The sequence below is a fragment of the Oryctolagus cuniculus genome, chromosome 1 (assembly GCF_051225735.1).
Source record: "Oryctolagus cuniculus isolate XC-2025 breed Fujian yellow rabbit chromosome 1, ASM5122573v1, whole genome shotgun sequence".
Classification (NCBI taxonomy): domain Eukaryota; kingdom Metazoa; phylum Chordata; class Mammalia; order Lagomorpha; family Leporidae; genus Oryctolagus; species Oryctolagus cuniculus.
The window spans coordinates 57,733,746-57,749,635 of record NC_142867.1 but is presented as its reverse complement, the minus strand read 5'-3'; the positions used below and the strand labels follow the sequence as shown (position 1 = coordinate 57,749,635).

Sequence of the window (15,890 nt, the reverse complement as noted above, 5' to 3'; positions counted from 1 at the left end):
CTAGAAGTAAGCCCACATAACTATAGCCAAATGATCTTTGACAAAGGTGCTAAAAACATGCATTGGAAAAAGGACAGTCTTAATAAACAGTGCTGGGAAAATTGGATATCTGCATTTAGAAGAATAAAACTAAACGTCTATCTGTTATCATGTACAAAGAGCCATTCAAGGGGCTGGTGCTGTGGCGTAGTAGGTAAAGCCGTCGCCTGAAGTACCAACATCTCATATGGGTGCTGATTCAAGTCTTGGATGCTCTACTTCCAATCCATCTCTCTGCTATGGCCTGGGAAGTAGTAGAAGATAGCGCAAGTGCTTGAGCCCCTGCCATCCACGTGGGAGACCTGAAAGAAGCTCCTGGTTCCTGGCTTTGGATCGGTCCAGCTCCAGCCATTGTGGCCATCTGAGGAGTGAACCAGCATATGGAAGACCTTTCTCTCACTCCCTCTGCCTCTCTGTAACTCTAAGTTTCAAATAAATAGATAATTAAAAAAAAAAAAGCAATTCAAAATGGATTAAAGACCTAAATGTAAGACCTGGAACTTCAAAAGTAATGGAAGAAAACACATAGGAAATACTTCAGGACATTGGAATAGAAAAGTATTTTTTAGATCATATTTCAAAAGCACAGGCAACAAAAACAAATCTCATCTAACTACAGAATTTCTACATAAAAAAGGAAACAACAGAGTGAAGGCACAATCTATGCAACTGGAGAAATTCTTGCAAGACATACATCTGACAAGGGGTTAATAACCAGAATATATAAGGAATTTAAAACAATTCAATAGCACAAACAAAACAATAACAAAACAAAAAACCCAACAACAAATAATCCAATTTTAAAATGGGCAATAGATCCAGACTTTTCTCAAAAGAAGACATACAAATAATCAACAGGTACATGGGGAAAAAAAGCTCAATATTACTATCCATCAGGGAAATGCAAATAAAAACCACAGTGAGGGGCCCAGGTTGTGGCACAGTGGGTTAAGCCACTGCCTGTAGCGCTGGTATCCCACATAGGCGAGAGTTCAAGCCCCAACTGCTCCACTTCTAATCCAGCTCCTTGCTGATGGCTTGGGAAAGCACTGGAAGCTGGCCCAAGTGCTAAGGTCCCTGCAACCAGGTGGGAGACATGGATGAAACTCCTGGTTCCTGGCTTAGGCTTGGCATGTTGGGTCATTTGAGGAATGAACCAGAAGATGGAAGATCTCTCTCTGTCTCTCCCTCTCTCTGTGTAACTCTGCCTTTCACATAAATATAATAAATCTTTTTTTAAAACACACACACACACATACAATGAGATACCACCTCACCCCAGTTAGATTGACAAAAGACAAAAGATAACAAGTGTAGCAAGGATGTGGAGGAAACAAAGCCTTTGTACGACATCAGTAGGACTGTAAATTAGTACCATCACTGTGGAAAACAGTATGGACATTCATCATAAAACTAAAAATACACCTACCATATGATACAGCAACACCATTACTGGGTATACACCTAAATGAAATGAAACCATGGTGTCACAGAGACATCTGCACTATCATGGTCAATGCAGCATTACATTAGGCAAGAAATGGAAACAAACTAAGTGTACAGCCACTGATGGATGGATAAAGAAAATGTTGTAGGATCTCTGTCCTTAGTGTGCCTGTACATTGAGATTTAATGCTATAACTAGTACTCAAACAGTATTTTTCACTTTGTGTTTCTGTGTGGGAGCAAACTGTTGAAATCTTTACTTAATGTATGCTAAACTGATCTTCTGTATATAAAGAGAATCAAAAATGAATCTTGATGTGAATGGAAGGGGAGAGGGAGTGGGAAAGGGGAGGGTTCCGGGTGGGAGGGATGTTATTGGGGGGGGAAGCCATTGTAATCCATAAGCTGTACTTTGCAAATTTATATTCATTAAATAAAAGTTAAAAATAAAAAATAAATAAATAAATAAAAGAAAATGTATTACATATACCCAATGGAATACTACTCAGCCATAAAAGAAGATGAAACATTGTCATTCACAACTTGGATGGAACTGGAGGCCATTATGTTAAATGAAATAAGCCAAACACACAAAGATGGTGGTGATCTTACAGAAATTAAGAGTATACTAGTGAGGGCAAGTGCTGTGGCACAGCAGGTAAAGCTGTCGCCTGCAGTGCCAGCATCCCATATGGGCACCAGTTCTAGTCTCGGCTGCTTCACTTCTGATCCAGCTCTTTGCTAATGGCCTGGGAAGGCAGTGGAAGATAGCCCAAGGGCCCAAGTGGAAGTGGCCTAAGGGTCCAAGTGGAAGATGGCCCAAGAATCCCTGCACCTGAGTGAGAAACCCAGAAGAAGCTCCTGGCTCCTGGTTTTGGATCGGCCCCGCTTTGGCCACTGCAGCCATTCTGAGAGTGAACCAGCAGATGGAAGACTGTGCTCTCTCTGCCTCTGCCTCTCTGTAACTCTGCCTTTCAAATATTTATATATATATATGAGTATACTAGTGGTTACCGGGGCTAGGAAGGAAGAGACAAGGAAAGGTTGATTAATGGGTACCACCTATAGCTAGAGAGGATTAAGAAGCTCTGGGGATCTATTACCCAAAAGATAATTATAGACAATGTCAATGTACTGAACATTTCTCTATAAAATGGGATTCTGGATGTTTCTCCCATAAATAAATGCTAAATGTCTGAGTACATAGATATATTTACTGTGATTTGACATTATATAAGGCATACATGTGTCAAAACATCAACCAGTATATATGCATAAATTAATGCATAAATAAATGCATTAATTTTTAACAGAAAAATTGGAACAAGTAAAAAAATATTGAAAGTAGTTACTACAAGAAGTAGAATTGTGGACAACTGTAACTTCCTTCCTTCTACTCTTCTGAAATGTCCAAAACACTCACTATGAGTCTATCCATTTTATGAAGGAAAAGAAGCTTCAACTTCAACTATACCAGTTAGGGGTATTTATTTAAAACGCCTATATATATATTACATATTCCCAATTCAAAATAGGAAAAATTTTGAAAAAAAAAAAAACAGGATAAAACTACTGTACACATAGAAAAAATGAAGTATAGGTAATAAATGTTAAATTGGTTGTATCTGTCCAGTATCTTTTATTTTATTCATTGTTCTATCTTACATTTTCCTAATTTTTCACAATGAACACACTTCACTTCTATAAAAAACTCTTATGACTAAATTCAAAAGGTCTTTTATTTAATGGGGAGAGTTTTAAACTTTTCAAGTTACAATTGCTCAGGAAGTTTTTGTGATCATTTCAAGTAAATTGCCAAGTATCTCTTAAAATATATTTTTAAATATTTATTGGGGCTGGCATTGTGATGTAGAGAGACAGAGAGGGAGAGGGAGAGGGAAGGAGGGAAAAGAGAGAGGGAGAGAAAGAGAGAATCTTCCATCCACTGGTTTATTCCCCAAATGGCTGCAACAGCCGGAATGGGCCAGTCCAAAGCCAGGAGGCAGGAGCTTCCTCCAGGTCTCACAAGTGGGGGCCAGGGCCCTAGTACTTGAACCATCCACCACTGCTTTCTCAGGTGCAATAGCAAGGAGCTCAATGGAAGTGGAGCAGCCAGGACTGGCATCCACAGAGGATGCTGGCGCCACGGCACAGCTTTACCTGCTACTCTACAATGCTAGCCCCGCTCTTAAAACATTTTTAAAGGTATTTAACAGTAAAGCATTTTTTCTTGTAGTTGTTCTTGTTGCAGTTTATTTAACTTGTTAAGGGAACACATTCTAACTTTTTAATCGTTCTAATATCTAATTAATATTTTATATAATAATGGAATCCTGGGAAGAATTATAGTGGTATTTATTGCACCTGGAAAATAGCATACTCACAGGGAGAAATGTGGCTTTACTATCAGTCACCAAGAAGTGACTAAATTATCTATAACTGCCTGGTCTTTCCACACCTGGAAGAAGTCTATACAAAGACTGGAATCTTTGCCTTCACTAATAGTCAAGATCCAAAGATCAAAATGTTCACATAATGTCTAATAAAAACGTCCTTTATTTTAATTAAAGGCCATTTGGGCTTCTAATATAAAATAGTCCACATTTTCTTTAGTAAAAACTTTGACATAGTTCCAAATGGTAAATGTCCTTTTTTCTTTACTTCTTTTTCCTTTATGACTTACTTCTAAGTTCTGTTACAGGCATCTATCAAGTTAGACACGTGGAAGCCCCAGTAGTTCCAGGCTGCTCTCTACATACCTCAATAGCAGCTCCACTGTCCATCCTTATGTGAGGGACTTTTCCTTCTGTGACGGTGCCTCGAGTCCACTGTTGTTGAGATGCTTTTCTCTCGACACTTAAGGTTCTTGAGGACTATAAGTAAACAGAAATTTTTAAAAATTTTACTACATAATATTCTTGTCGCAAAGCACATTAATTTAGATAATCTGATAAATCTTTAATGTGTGCCATGATCTTTACTGTGTACAGGACACCTTGCTATCTCTTTCGAATTCTAAGCCCTATACGATTCAGTGACTCATTGGCTAGAAGACCGTAAGAAATCATTCAACCCTATCTTCTGAAACTACATGTTAACCTGCACAGCAAATACATTAGAATCAACCTGATGATTATTTTTTTAAATTTTAAAAAAATTGTATTTATTTGAAAGACAGAGAAAGAGAGGGCAAGAAAGAGACAGAAATATCCCATGTACTGGTTCACCCACCACATGCTCGTCGTCAGGAACTCACTGTCCCATATGGGTAGCGGGAACTCAGCTAACCTGAGTCATTATCACTAGTCTGCATTAGCAGGAAGCTGGAATCAGGAGCCAGAGCCAGGAGTCAAACCCAGCTGCTCTGAAGTGAAATACAGGCATCTTAACCACCTGATGATTCTTTAAAATCATCAAAGAAGGCAACTTCATAGTTTTCTCATTCACCCTTGTTTTCAAACATAATAAACATCTCAATAGATTTTACATAATTATTGGCTAGACAGTCACAGAATATGCTTTTGTGAAAGTAACAGTAATGATTCATTCAGAGATATCTACATGGCAGCAACTAAATCATAATGCAAATCACAAATAATAGCTGAAGGTGAAAATATGATCAAGGTCCAAGTCTGAGGGACAAGAACCTGACTTTTCTTTTTTTTTTTTTATAAGATTTATTTATTTATTTATTTGAAAGTCAGAGTTACACAGAGAGAGAAGGAGAGGCAGAGAGAGATTGCGGTCTTCTGCTGGTTCACTCCCCAGTTGGCCGAAACGGCCGAAGCTGTGCCAATCTGAAGCCAGGACCCAGGAGCTTCCTCTGGGTCTTCCCTTCTGGGTGCAGAGGCCCAAGGACTTGGACCATCTTCCACTGCTTTCCCAGGCCATAGCAGAGAGCTGGATTGGAAGTGGAGCAGCCCATATGGGATACGGGCACTGCAGACAGAGGCTTTACCCACTACACCACAGCACCGGCCCTGAGAACCTGACTTTTCTTAAACTTATTGCTCTCTGTCTCTAAAGTTGGGCTGTATCAACTACAATCTTCCATACTACCTCTCCTCTATAAAGATGAATACACACCAATCAGTTCAAGTGGGTATCTCTAGATCATTTATAACTAATGCAAAATGATTTTTATATTTAAATTAAGTATAGTTAATATTCCAACCAGAAACTGTCTTAAATAACAAAGTCATAATCACTCTTTCTTTAACTACAACCATAAACCCTTTTCTTGGTCAGTTGAAGAAAGTACTCAAACCTTCAGCTTTAATTCAACTTGAAAATCACTTGCTTTCTGCATAAACCATTTTTAAAAAGCTGAAATAACATTCCTAATTATTCAGGACCTGAGAGATAATTAATGTGGGCACCTCTCTTCTCCTCTCCACTGTGAGAAAGAAAAGTTCCCAAAACAGTCAAGGAAATGAACTGGCTGAAAAGGACTTATGGGATATGGACAAGGCCATAAGATGTGATTAGGGAATGGGATGTCAACTTATGTTGAGATGCAGAGTTTTTGATACTTACCACATCCTTCATAGAGGTAAAGTCTCTGTTGCCATTTTTTTCTTTTTTTCTCTCTGGTGAAACTAAAAATTCTGCACTACCAATGCTTGATGTCTGCGACATTTCCACCACCAACATTGGAGAAACCCTGGGTTTATCGGAACACAAACAAAGTATATCTTTCTGAGAAGGAGATGAACAGATGGGGCACTGAGTAGATTTGTTATCCAAGCCACTACCAGCCATTTGCTTAACTCTGCAACAAAAGCACTTGAAAGAAAGGCGTATCCACTTTCTGAGTAGGACAACCGAACCAAAAAGGATATGGCAGGTTGAGAGTGAAAACTGTAACTTCCAATTGGTGAGGTCCTTAGGTCAATGATGCACTAGACTTATATTCACACATGAGAGCTACAGAAAGAAAAGAAATTGTAATTTAGAAAATTCTTATTTTACTGCTCTCCTAGAAATTATAGAAAAACTAGCAACTAGAACCAAAAGAAATCTGCACAGACATGAAAAGTTAATATTAACAACAAAATTGGACCACAAAACTGCTGAAAAACATAGTGTAAAACAGTTTCTTATCAAACTGCAGGAGCAGGTTATGAAATCGATTTGGTAGTTTGATATCAATTTTTTAATGAAGTACAATAGATAATATTCTACACAGATCCTCAATAAGTTTTATGAAACTTTCAATTACACATATACAGATACAGAGTGGGTATCATGGTGTATACATGGTCCTAATATAAAATGTATTATTAATATGGTTATGGTAAAAATAAAAATATTACTGCAAAACATGAAAATTACTATAGTTTTAAAATTTTAAGCCTTAGTCTATTTTTCTTTAAGATTTATTTTTATTTATTTGAAAGTCAAAGTTACAGAGAGGCAGAAGCAGAGAGAGAGAGAGAGAGGTCTTCCATCCACTGGTTCACTCTCTGAATGGCTGCAATGGCCAGAGCTGAGCCGATCTGAAGCCAGGAGCCCTGAGCTTCCTCTGGATCTCCCAACAAGGTGCATGGGCCCAAGGACTTGGGCCATCTTCCACTGCTTTCTCAGGCCATAGCAGAGAGCTGGATCAGAAGTAGAGCCAGCCCTGGCCTTAGTCTATTTATTATCAGAGCAAATTTCTATTACAAATTTTACAAAGGAGTGTATAATTTGATTTTATAAAATCATCTGACTCTAAAAGTTCAAGATAGTATTAAAAGTATCCTCCTTTTCATCCTGATATAACAAAAATTGAATGAGTGGTGCTATTTGCCTCCAAATCTAGAATAGATGTATCCAGCATTCTTCCTACCTAGGGTCAGTGTCGGCCACTGGGTGGCAAGTTCAAAAGAGCTGAGGGAGGGCCAGCGCCGCGGCTCACTAGGCTAATCCTCCACCTTGCGGCGCCGGCACACCGGGTTCTAGTCCCGGTTGGGGCGCTGGATTCTGTCCCGGTTGCCCCTCTTCCAGGCCAGCTCTCTGCTGTGGCCAGGGAGTGCAGTGGAGGATGGCCCAGGTGCTTGGGCCCTGCACCCCATGGGAGACCAGGAGAAGTACCTGGCTCCTGCCATCGGATCAGCGCGGTGCACCAGCCGCAGCGCGCCAGTCGCGGCGGCCATTGGAGGGTGAACCAACCGCAAAGGAAGACCTTTCTCTCTGTCTCTCTCTTTCACTGTCCTCTCTGCCTGTAAAAAAAAAAAGAGCTGAGGGAATAAAGAATGTGCTCCGCAGTACATACAAAGGAATACCTTGAGAAACTCAGCAGAAGCAACTGAATGGACATTACCATAGTTTTATGCCATTTGTGTATCAAATACTGTTTTTATTTGAAAGGCAGAATTAAAGAGAGGTAGAGACAGAGAGAGATCTTCCATCAGCTGATTCACTCCCCAAATGGCCGCAACAGCTGGAGCTGGGCTGATCCAAAGCCAGGAGCCAAGAGCCTCCTCCGAGTCTCCCACGTGGGTGCAGGGGCCCAGGGACTTGGGCCATCTTCCATTGCTTTCCCAGGCCATAGTAGAGAGCTGGATGGGAAGTGGAGCAGCTGGGACTCAAACAGGCACCTATATAGGAGGACGGCACTGCAGGCGGCAGCTTTACCCACTAGGCCACAGCACCATCCTCTCAGATACTCTTTGAAAGTATATTTTGTAGTGATGGACTTGCTAGGCCTAGGGTTATATGGAATATGCCTCTGCCCTTTGAACTGAAATAAACTTGACCAGAACAGGAAGTTAGTATCATTTCATTAAAGAAACATCTTTCTAGTCTTAGTTGTTCAAGATAGGTGCTTTTTTTTTTTTTTTTTGAGAAAGAGAGAGAGAAGAGAGAAAGAGAAAGAAAAAGAAAAAACACACCCTCACTCATTGATTCACTCCCCAAATACCTACAACAGCTGGAGCTGAAGTTGGGAATTGGGAACTCAATCCAGGTCTCCCACACGTGTGGTAGCAACTCAGTTACTGAGACATCACTGCTACCTACCAGGTCCACATTAGCAGGAAGCTGGAGTTAGGAGTCACAGTCGGGTACTGAACTCAGGTACCCCGATATGAGGCAAGGCCTCTTACCTGCTAGTCCGAAATGCCTACCCACAACCAGAAGTAAGTGCTGACTTTCATGAAATCCTTATCTCTTATGATTATAATATTCTTTTTATTGGATTTTAGATATGTTGCATTATATCAAAAGTTTTCCTAACATTAAAGAATTCTTTCTTTTATAGTAGGACCTGTATGTGATCACAATGGGTCATTCTTTAAGATAATGAAAAACTGATATGTCTGTATTTTGAGTTTTCACATTTATTCATAAATTAAACTTGTCTATAATTTTCTTTCCAGCCATCACTGCTAGGTTTTGAGACAAGATGCTGGCTAGTTTCATAAAATAAAATGGATATCTTTTCAATTTGCAGTGCTTGGTAACAATTTGTATAGCATGTGAAACTACAAGAAAATTTGTCAGGCCTACAGATTTTCTGAAGGATTTTGCTAATAGCATGTCCAATATTCACTCTCCCATTCTTCCTTATTAACAGAACCCTGGTTTTGTTCAGGGCAGGAGTGTATTCATTAACACCCCACATTGCCTGGCCTCCCTTGCATATCAGGAGAGGACATATGATTTATAGTCCAGAAACTTACAGAATGCAGGCAAAGCTATACCTAACATTTATATTTTTTAATCATCATTAAAATCATAGAAAAAGTAGGAATACACTAAATGAGCAACCAAGTAAAAATGACAGAAAAACATGATTGAGGAACAAAATTTAAGATGAACAGAAATGACAAAGATTAGCACGGTTTTTGAATTTGGCCTAAAGGTTCCATATAAACTGACCCATCACTACCTCATCGACTTCTTACCTTTTCTTTTTTAAAAGGTGTATTTATTTATTTTGAAAGTCAGAGTTACAGACAGAGGGAGAGAGAAAGATCTTCCAACTGCTGGTTCACTCCACAGATGGCTACAACAGCCAGTGCTGAACCAGGCTGAAGCCAGGAGCCAGGAGTTTCACCTAGGTCTCCCACGTGGGTGCAGGGGCCCAAGCATGTGGGCCATCTCCTGCTGTTTTTCCCAAGCCATTAGCAGGGAGCTGGGTGGGAAGTGGGGAAGACAGGACACGAACCACACTCATACAGGATGGCGGCATGGCAGGTGGCGGCTTTACCTGCTGCACTACAATGCCGGTCCCTAGACTTCACATCTTACTATTCTCTCTCCCTCACTCTAGATATACAAACCTCCTTACTGTTCCTTGAATACACCAAGCACGCTCCCTTCTCAAGGCTTCTTCCTCTTTGCTCCTCCACCTAGGATTCTCTTCCCTCAAACCTTTTCCTGTCTGCTTGCTTCTAGGTTTCCACTCATTTGAGAGACATTTCCTAACCACCTATCTAAAACGGAAGGCCCATTAACTCATCTAACTCTGTTTTTCTTCCTAGCACTTATCATTTCACTCAGTAAGTTTCATAGCAGATTTCTTTTCCTGTTTTTAGAAAAGAGGTGATTCCCATATAAATTGTTTCAGAGCAACACAAAGCCACCCAGTTCATCTTATTCAGTTACAAGAATCAAATTCTGACCATGGTAGTATATCCCAAAATGCAGGGAGTGTTCTTCCTGTCAATCCTGCTTATAAACTGATCCAAACGTCCCAAGTGTTGAACTAGCATGGACCCCAGGTAATGGATACCGCTTATTATAGGATTATTAGATAGAAATAATAGACAAAGTCAGTTCAGTAAGTATGATCTTTCATCAAAGTGATGGGAAAAGATTCTGCTGTGATTAAAACTCATAATAGTGACCATAAGGAAAGGAGCATAAAAGTACCCCCTAGACAGGGAAAAGGACAAAAGAATGCAACTGATGCCTTTACACAAACACATACACACACACACAACTTCTCTTACAAGAGCTTAGCCTTGTTTTTCAAGTATAAGTAGCAAGACAAAAAAAAAAAAAACACCTCAGAATATACCTATACACACTCTACAGGGCAATGTAACTTCAGGCCTAGAAGAAAAAGCTTTGCTTTTAGGTTAAATATAAAGCTGCAATCATCAGTGACTCAGAACAGTGGAACTGGTCTGCAAATAACAGCTTTTCTGTGAATAAAAAATAGTGCCAGTATAGAAAAGTCCCATGTTAAATGTGTAAGTCATCATTTTATGCCTGCAATAAGAATACCCATTTTATGGTATTTTTAACAAGAAACTGTAGAACTGTTCATAATGTAAAGGTTTAAAGTACATCTGAGTTCCTTCACTGTAAACAGTACTCCTGAAAGCATGCTGACAATATCATTCAAGTTTTAGAAAATATACATTCACAAATTTAAACAGTATCATTAAATAATAAATTTCCTATTTTAATGGATTGAATTATGAGGGTTCTTTAAGTTTTGGATATTAACTCCATATCAGATATGTGATATGCAATTATTTTTTCCCAGTTCACAGGTTGCCTGTTTGTAGTGTTGTTTTCTTTGCTGTACAAAAGCTTTTTAGTTTGATATAGTTCCATTTATTTGTTTTTGCTCTTGAAGCTTGAGTTTTTGGTATGTTATTCAAAAGCCATTGCCAAGGCCGATGTTGAGGAGGTCTTCCCCGATAGTCTCTTACAGGATTTTTAAGGTTTCAAGTATTACCCTTAGGTCTTTTATCCATTTTGAGCTGATTTCTGTGTGTTCTGTAAGGCAAGGGTCCAATGTCATTCTTTTGCTTGTGGAAATTCAGTTTTCTCAACACCATTTATTAAAGAGACTATCCATTTTCCCACTGTGTATACTTTTGGTACCCTTGTCAAAAATTCAGTGACCACATTTGTTTGGATTTATCTCCAGGTTCTCTAATACATTGGTCTAGTTTTTGTTTTGTGATAACATCATACTGTTTTGATTACTATAGCTTTGTAACATACAGTGTGACATTCCAACTTTTTCTTTCTCAGCATTGCTTCAAATAGGCAGGGATTTTTGTAGTTCCATAATAATCTTCAGCTTGTTTTTTTCTCTTTCTGTGAAGAATGCCATTGGAATTTTGTAGAGATTACATTAATTCTGTAGTTTGCTTTAGCTAGCACAGGCATTTTAATGATATTTGTTCCTCCCACCCATGAGCAAGGGATATATTTCCATTTATTTTTGTCTTCTTCAATTTTTTTAATGTTCTCATGTTTTCATTATACTAATCTCGGTTAATTTATTCCTATGTATTTATACTATCATAAATGAGATTGTTTTCTTAATTTTTTTCAGCTAAGTTATTATTTATGTATAGAAATGCTACTGATTTTATATGTTGATTCTATATCCTAAAAATTACTAAATTCACTTATTAATTCTAATAGATTTTTGTGGAATTTTGAAGTTTTCTACATATAAAGCCATGCCATTTGCAACAGAAATAATGTCTTCATTTCTGATTAGGGATGTCATTTTTTTTTCTTGCCTGATTATTCTTGCCGTTACTTCCAGTACTTTGTTGAATAACAGTGGCAAGAGTAGGCATCTTTGCCTTGCACCAGATCTTAGTGGAAAAGCTTTCAGTAGTTCCTTATTTATTATGATGTTGACTGTGAGATTTTCACATATTGTCTTTCTTATGTTGAAAAATTTGATTTCTATATCTAAACTTTAAGAGTCTTTATCAAGAAAGGATATTGAGCTTTGTTAAATGCTTTTTCTGCATCAATTGAGATGATCATGGGGCTCTATCTTCCATTCTGTTAATGTGATGAATCACACTGACTGATTTGCACATGCTAAAATTGCTTTGCATGCTGGGAATAAGTCCCACTTGGCCACGATGTATAATCTTTTTGATGTGCTGTTGAATTAAGTATGCTAATATTTTATTCAGGATTTTTGCATTGTTCATCAGAGATACTGGTCTGGATTTTTTTTTCTTCTTCTTGCAGTGTTTTTGTCTGGCTTAGGTATCAAGGTGATGTGGACCTTGTAAAATCTGTTTGGAAGTATTCCCTCCAGATCTGTTTTTGGAAGCGTTTAGGTAGTACTGGTAATAATTCTTCCTTGAATCTTTGATAGAATTCAGCCATGAAGCCATCTGGTCCTGGAGTTTTCTTTGTTGGAAGGTGTTTAATTACTTCTTCAGTCTCTTTATTATAATCCAATTAAAAATGTGCAAAGGACCTGAACAGACATTTCTCCAAAGAAGACAAAAATGGCCAAAAGGAATATAAAAAGGTGTTCACCATCACTAACCATAAGAGAAACACAAATGAAAACCACTATGAGACACCATCTCACCCATAATGATAACTACTATCAAAAAGACAAGTGATAACAAATGTTGGCGAGGTTGTGGAGGAAAGAGAACCCTAGTATGCTGTTGGCGGGAATGTAAATTGGTACATTCATTATCAAAAACAGTAAGAAGTAACTTCTACAGAAGTTAAAAATAGATCTACTATATGACTCATTAATCCCTCTTCTGAGTTGAAATCATTACCTTGTAAAGATGTATGTACTCTTGTGTTCACTGCATCCTGATTCACAATAGCCAAAATATGAAAATAAATGCCTCTCGATAGACAAATAGATGTGCAATACACACACATAATGGAATTTTTAAAAAAATTCTGTAATTGGAATGATATGGATAAATCTGGAAGGCATTCTACCAAGTGAAATAAGTCAAACACAGAAAATATTCATGATTACTTGTATGTGGAATATATTTATATTTATATTTACTTATTTGAAAGACAGAGTTACAGAGAGAGGTAGAGACAGAGAAAGAGGTCTTCCATCTGCTGGTTCACTCCCCAGATGGCCGCAATGGCCAGAGCTGCGCCGATCCGAAGTCAGGAGCCAGGAGCTTCTTCCAGGTCTTCCACATGAGTACATGGGCCCAAGGACTTGGGCCATCTTCTACTGCTATCCCAGGCCATAGCAGAGAGCTGGATCAGAAGAGGAGCAGCTGGGACTAGAACCGGCACCCATAAGGGATGCCGGCGCTTCAGGCCAGGGTGTTAACGCACTGTGCCACAGCGCCAGCCTCAGAGGAAAATATTTTTAAAAAAATTAAAATACATAGAGAGAATGGTAGTTACCACAGTGGAGAGGGGAAGGTAACAGGAAAATGTGTATCAAAGACTATCACACAGCAGACATGTAGAAAAACAAGTCTAGGGATCTAATGTGTAACATGAGGGCTAAAAATAAAATGATATAGTTTTAGGGATTTTTGTTATATAAGCAAGTTTTAGTTGCTCTTGTTATAAAAAGTAACGATGTGAAAATCTAGATGCATTAATATGCTTCACTATAATAACCATTTTAATATCAACATGTAGCTGATAACATGTTGTAAACCTCAACTTTACACAATAAAAGCTGTTAAATAAATAAGCCGTTCACTGTAAGATAGATTGGGGGATCTAAAAACAGTCTTTGCTTTGTTCAGAAAGCTTTTTCTTTAATTTTTCATCACTTTCCCAATAAATCATCATCCTGTTTGCACTGCCACTAACAAACTTCTGAGTACTTTCTTGCTCCTATCTTGATTTATCAATTGTCTCAGATGCATTTTCTAACTATATTCAGGAAGCATGAGAGTTCCTATCACCCACTGAGGAATTTCATTTCTGCTCTCCAGCTTACCAACCACTCCATTTGTCGGAATAATGTTCTACTTTCTTACCATAACAACTCCAAAACAAAAGGTTGAATAGCTGCATGCAAAATTTCTTGACAAGAATTAGATTTTAAATTTAACTTCTTTTTGGCTGACTGAATTCTAATTATTTTAGCTTACACAAAAAGCAATAGAGAACAAATGTTTATTCACATTTATTTCTTTCTCATTTATGAACTGATTTGAAAGATTTGTTACTAAAATAAATCTACAATCTAACAGGCTAAATGATATCATTCATATTTTAGAGGAATAAAATTAATCAAGTATTGCAACCTTTCTTTATGTAAACACAAAGATTAATAGCTATTCTTCTATAGAATCATGAAATTATATTTAAACAGGGCTTTATATGTAAAAAGAGGTATTAGAAAACCAAAGAAGCTTCTGATATGATAATGTTTCTTTGTGTCCCCAAAGTCTGGACGTACATAGGTATTAGACATAATGTAAGCAAATAAAATGAGGTCAAATCATGTCAGTGTTTAACTAATGCATGAGCTTTCCCTTGGATAAAGGTTTTCATTTTATTTTCAGAACTAAGGAAGTCAATGGAATAACTCTGATACTGAATCTCTGAGCTTTTATTTAATCATAAAAAGGTCTCCTACATATTGGCCCTAGAAGATACACTTATAGCAATTTCCTCCAGAAAATGAACACAAGAATAGTTTTATGAGATATAACCAGCTACAATTTTCTTTCCCAAAAGCAATTTTTTAGTTTTCTGTGCTAAGACTATGTCTACAAGGAACCTAAACAGTCAGTCAATTCAGTCAAAAATGTGTTCGATTCAGTGAACAAAAAAAAAAACCTTATGGATTCTCTTACATTATGCAGGCCAAGGTGCAGGACTGAATATTCACTTTTCAACTACATGTTTTCATAGCACATTTACAGGAGTTAAACAGGGACCAAATAAGCTCTTTAGATCACACTCTTTTATTTGCTTATTTATTTATTTAAATTTTGAGTCAGAGAGAGACAGACAGTGAGATAGAGCTCCCATTTACTGGTTCATTCCTAGATTCCCACAACAGTCAGGCCTAGTTCTGGGCCAGGCCAGAACTAGGAACCAGGTACTCAATCTAGATCTCTCATGTGGGTGACAAGAACCCAATTACTTGAAACATGACCTGCTATCTCCAAGGGTAAGCTTCAGTAGGAAGATGGAACTGGACGTGGATCCAGGCCTTAAACCCACATACCTCAATACGAGATGCAAGTGTCTTAACCAGCAGCTTAACTACTAGGCCAAACACATGCCATAGTCCTATTTCTTAAAAAAAAGAAAGGGAGGGAGGGAGGGAGGGAGGGAGGAAACATCATTTACTTACTATCTCAGCTATGGGTATGATTAGAGAAATGAGTCTGTATTATCCTACAAAGAGATTTCTGGTATATTTTAAATTTTAATTATTTTCAGAGATGGTTTAAAAAGATTTATTTACTTTTAAAGGCAGAGTTACAGAGGGAGAGACAGATATCTTCCATCTACTGATTCATTCCATCAGATGGTCACAACAGGGCTAGGCCAGGCTGAAGCCAAGTGCCAGGAACTCTGTCCTGGTCTCTCATGTGTTAGCAGAGATCCAAGCACTTGGGCCATCTTCTGCTGGTTTCCCAGACACATTATCAGGGAGCTGAATCAGAAGTAAAGGAGCTGGGACTCAAATCAGTGCCCGAATGGGATGTCAGCATCGGAGGCAGCATTAC

At 38.2% G+C, this 15,890-nt stretch overlaps 1 protein-coding gene across 15 annotated transcripts in view; it reads right to left on the bottom strand.

Annotated features, from left to right (window-relative positions):
• The window catches only part of STK33 (serine/threonine kinase 33), a 181,974-nt gene that overhangs the window by 68,220 nt on the left and 97,864 nt on the right, over positions 1-15,890 (bottom strand). For 9 of the 15 annotated variants that reach the window (XR_016231565.1, XM_002708793.6, XM_017345170.4 and 6 more), the window contains 2 exons: positions 6,022-6,411; positions 4,245-4,358 (listed from right to left, as the gene is read on the bottom strand). Coding sequence is in view for 14 of the 15 variants with exons in the window: in XM_002708793.6 (XP_002708839.4) it covers positions 4,245-4,358; positions 6,022-6,246 (339 nt within the window). In the remaining variant the exon portion in view is untranslated. The remainder of the gene's footprint in view (positions 1-4,244; positions 4,359-6,021; positions 6,412-15,890) is intronic. The other 6 variants (XM_070073880.2, XM_017345188.4, XM_051824258.3 and 3 more) reach the window with 2 other exon arrangements.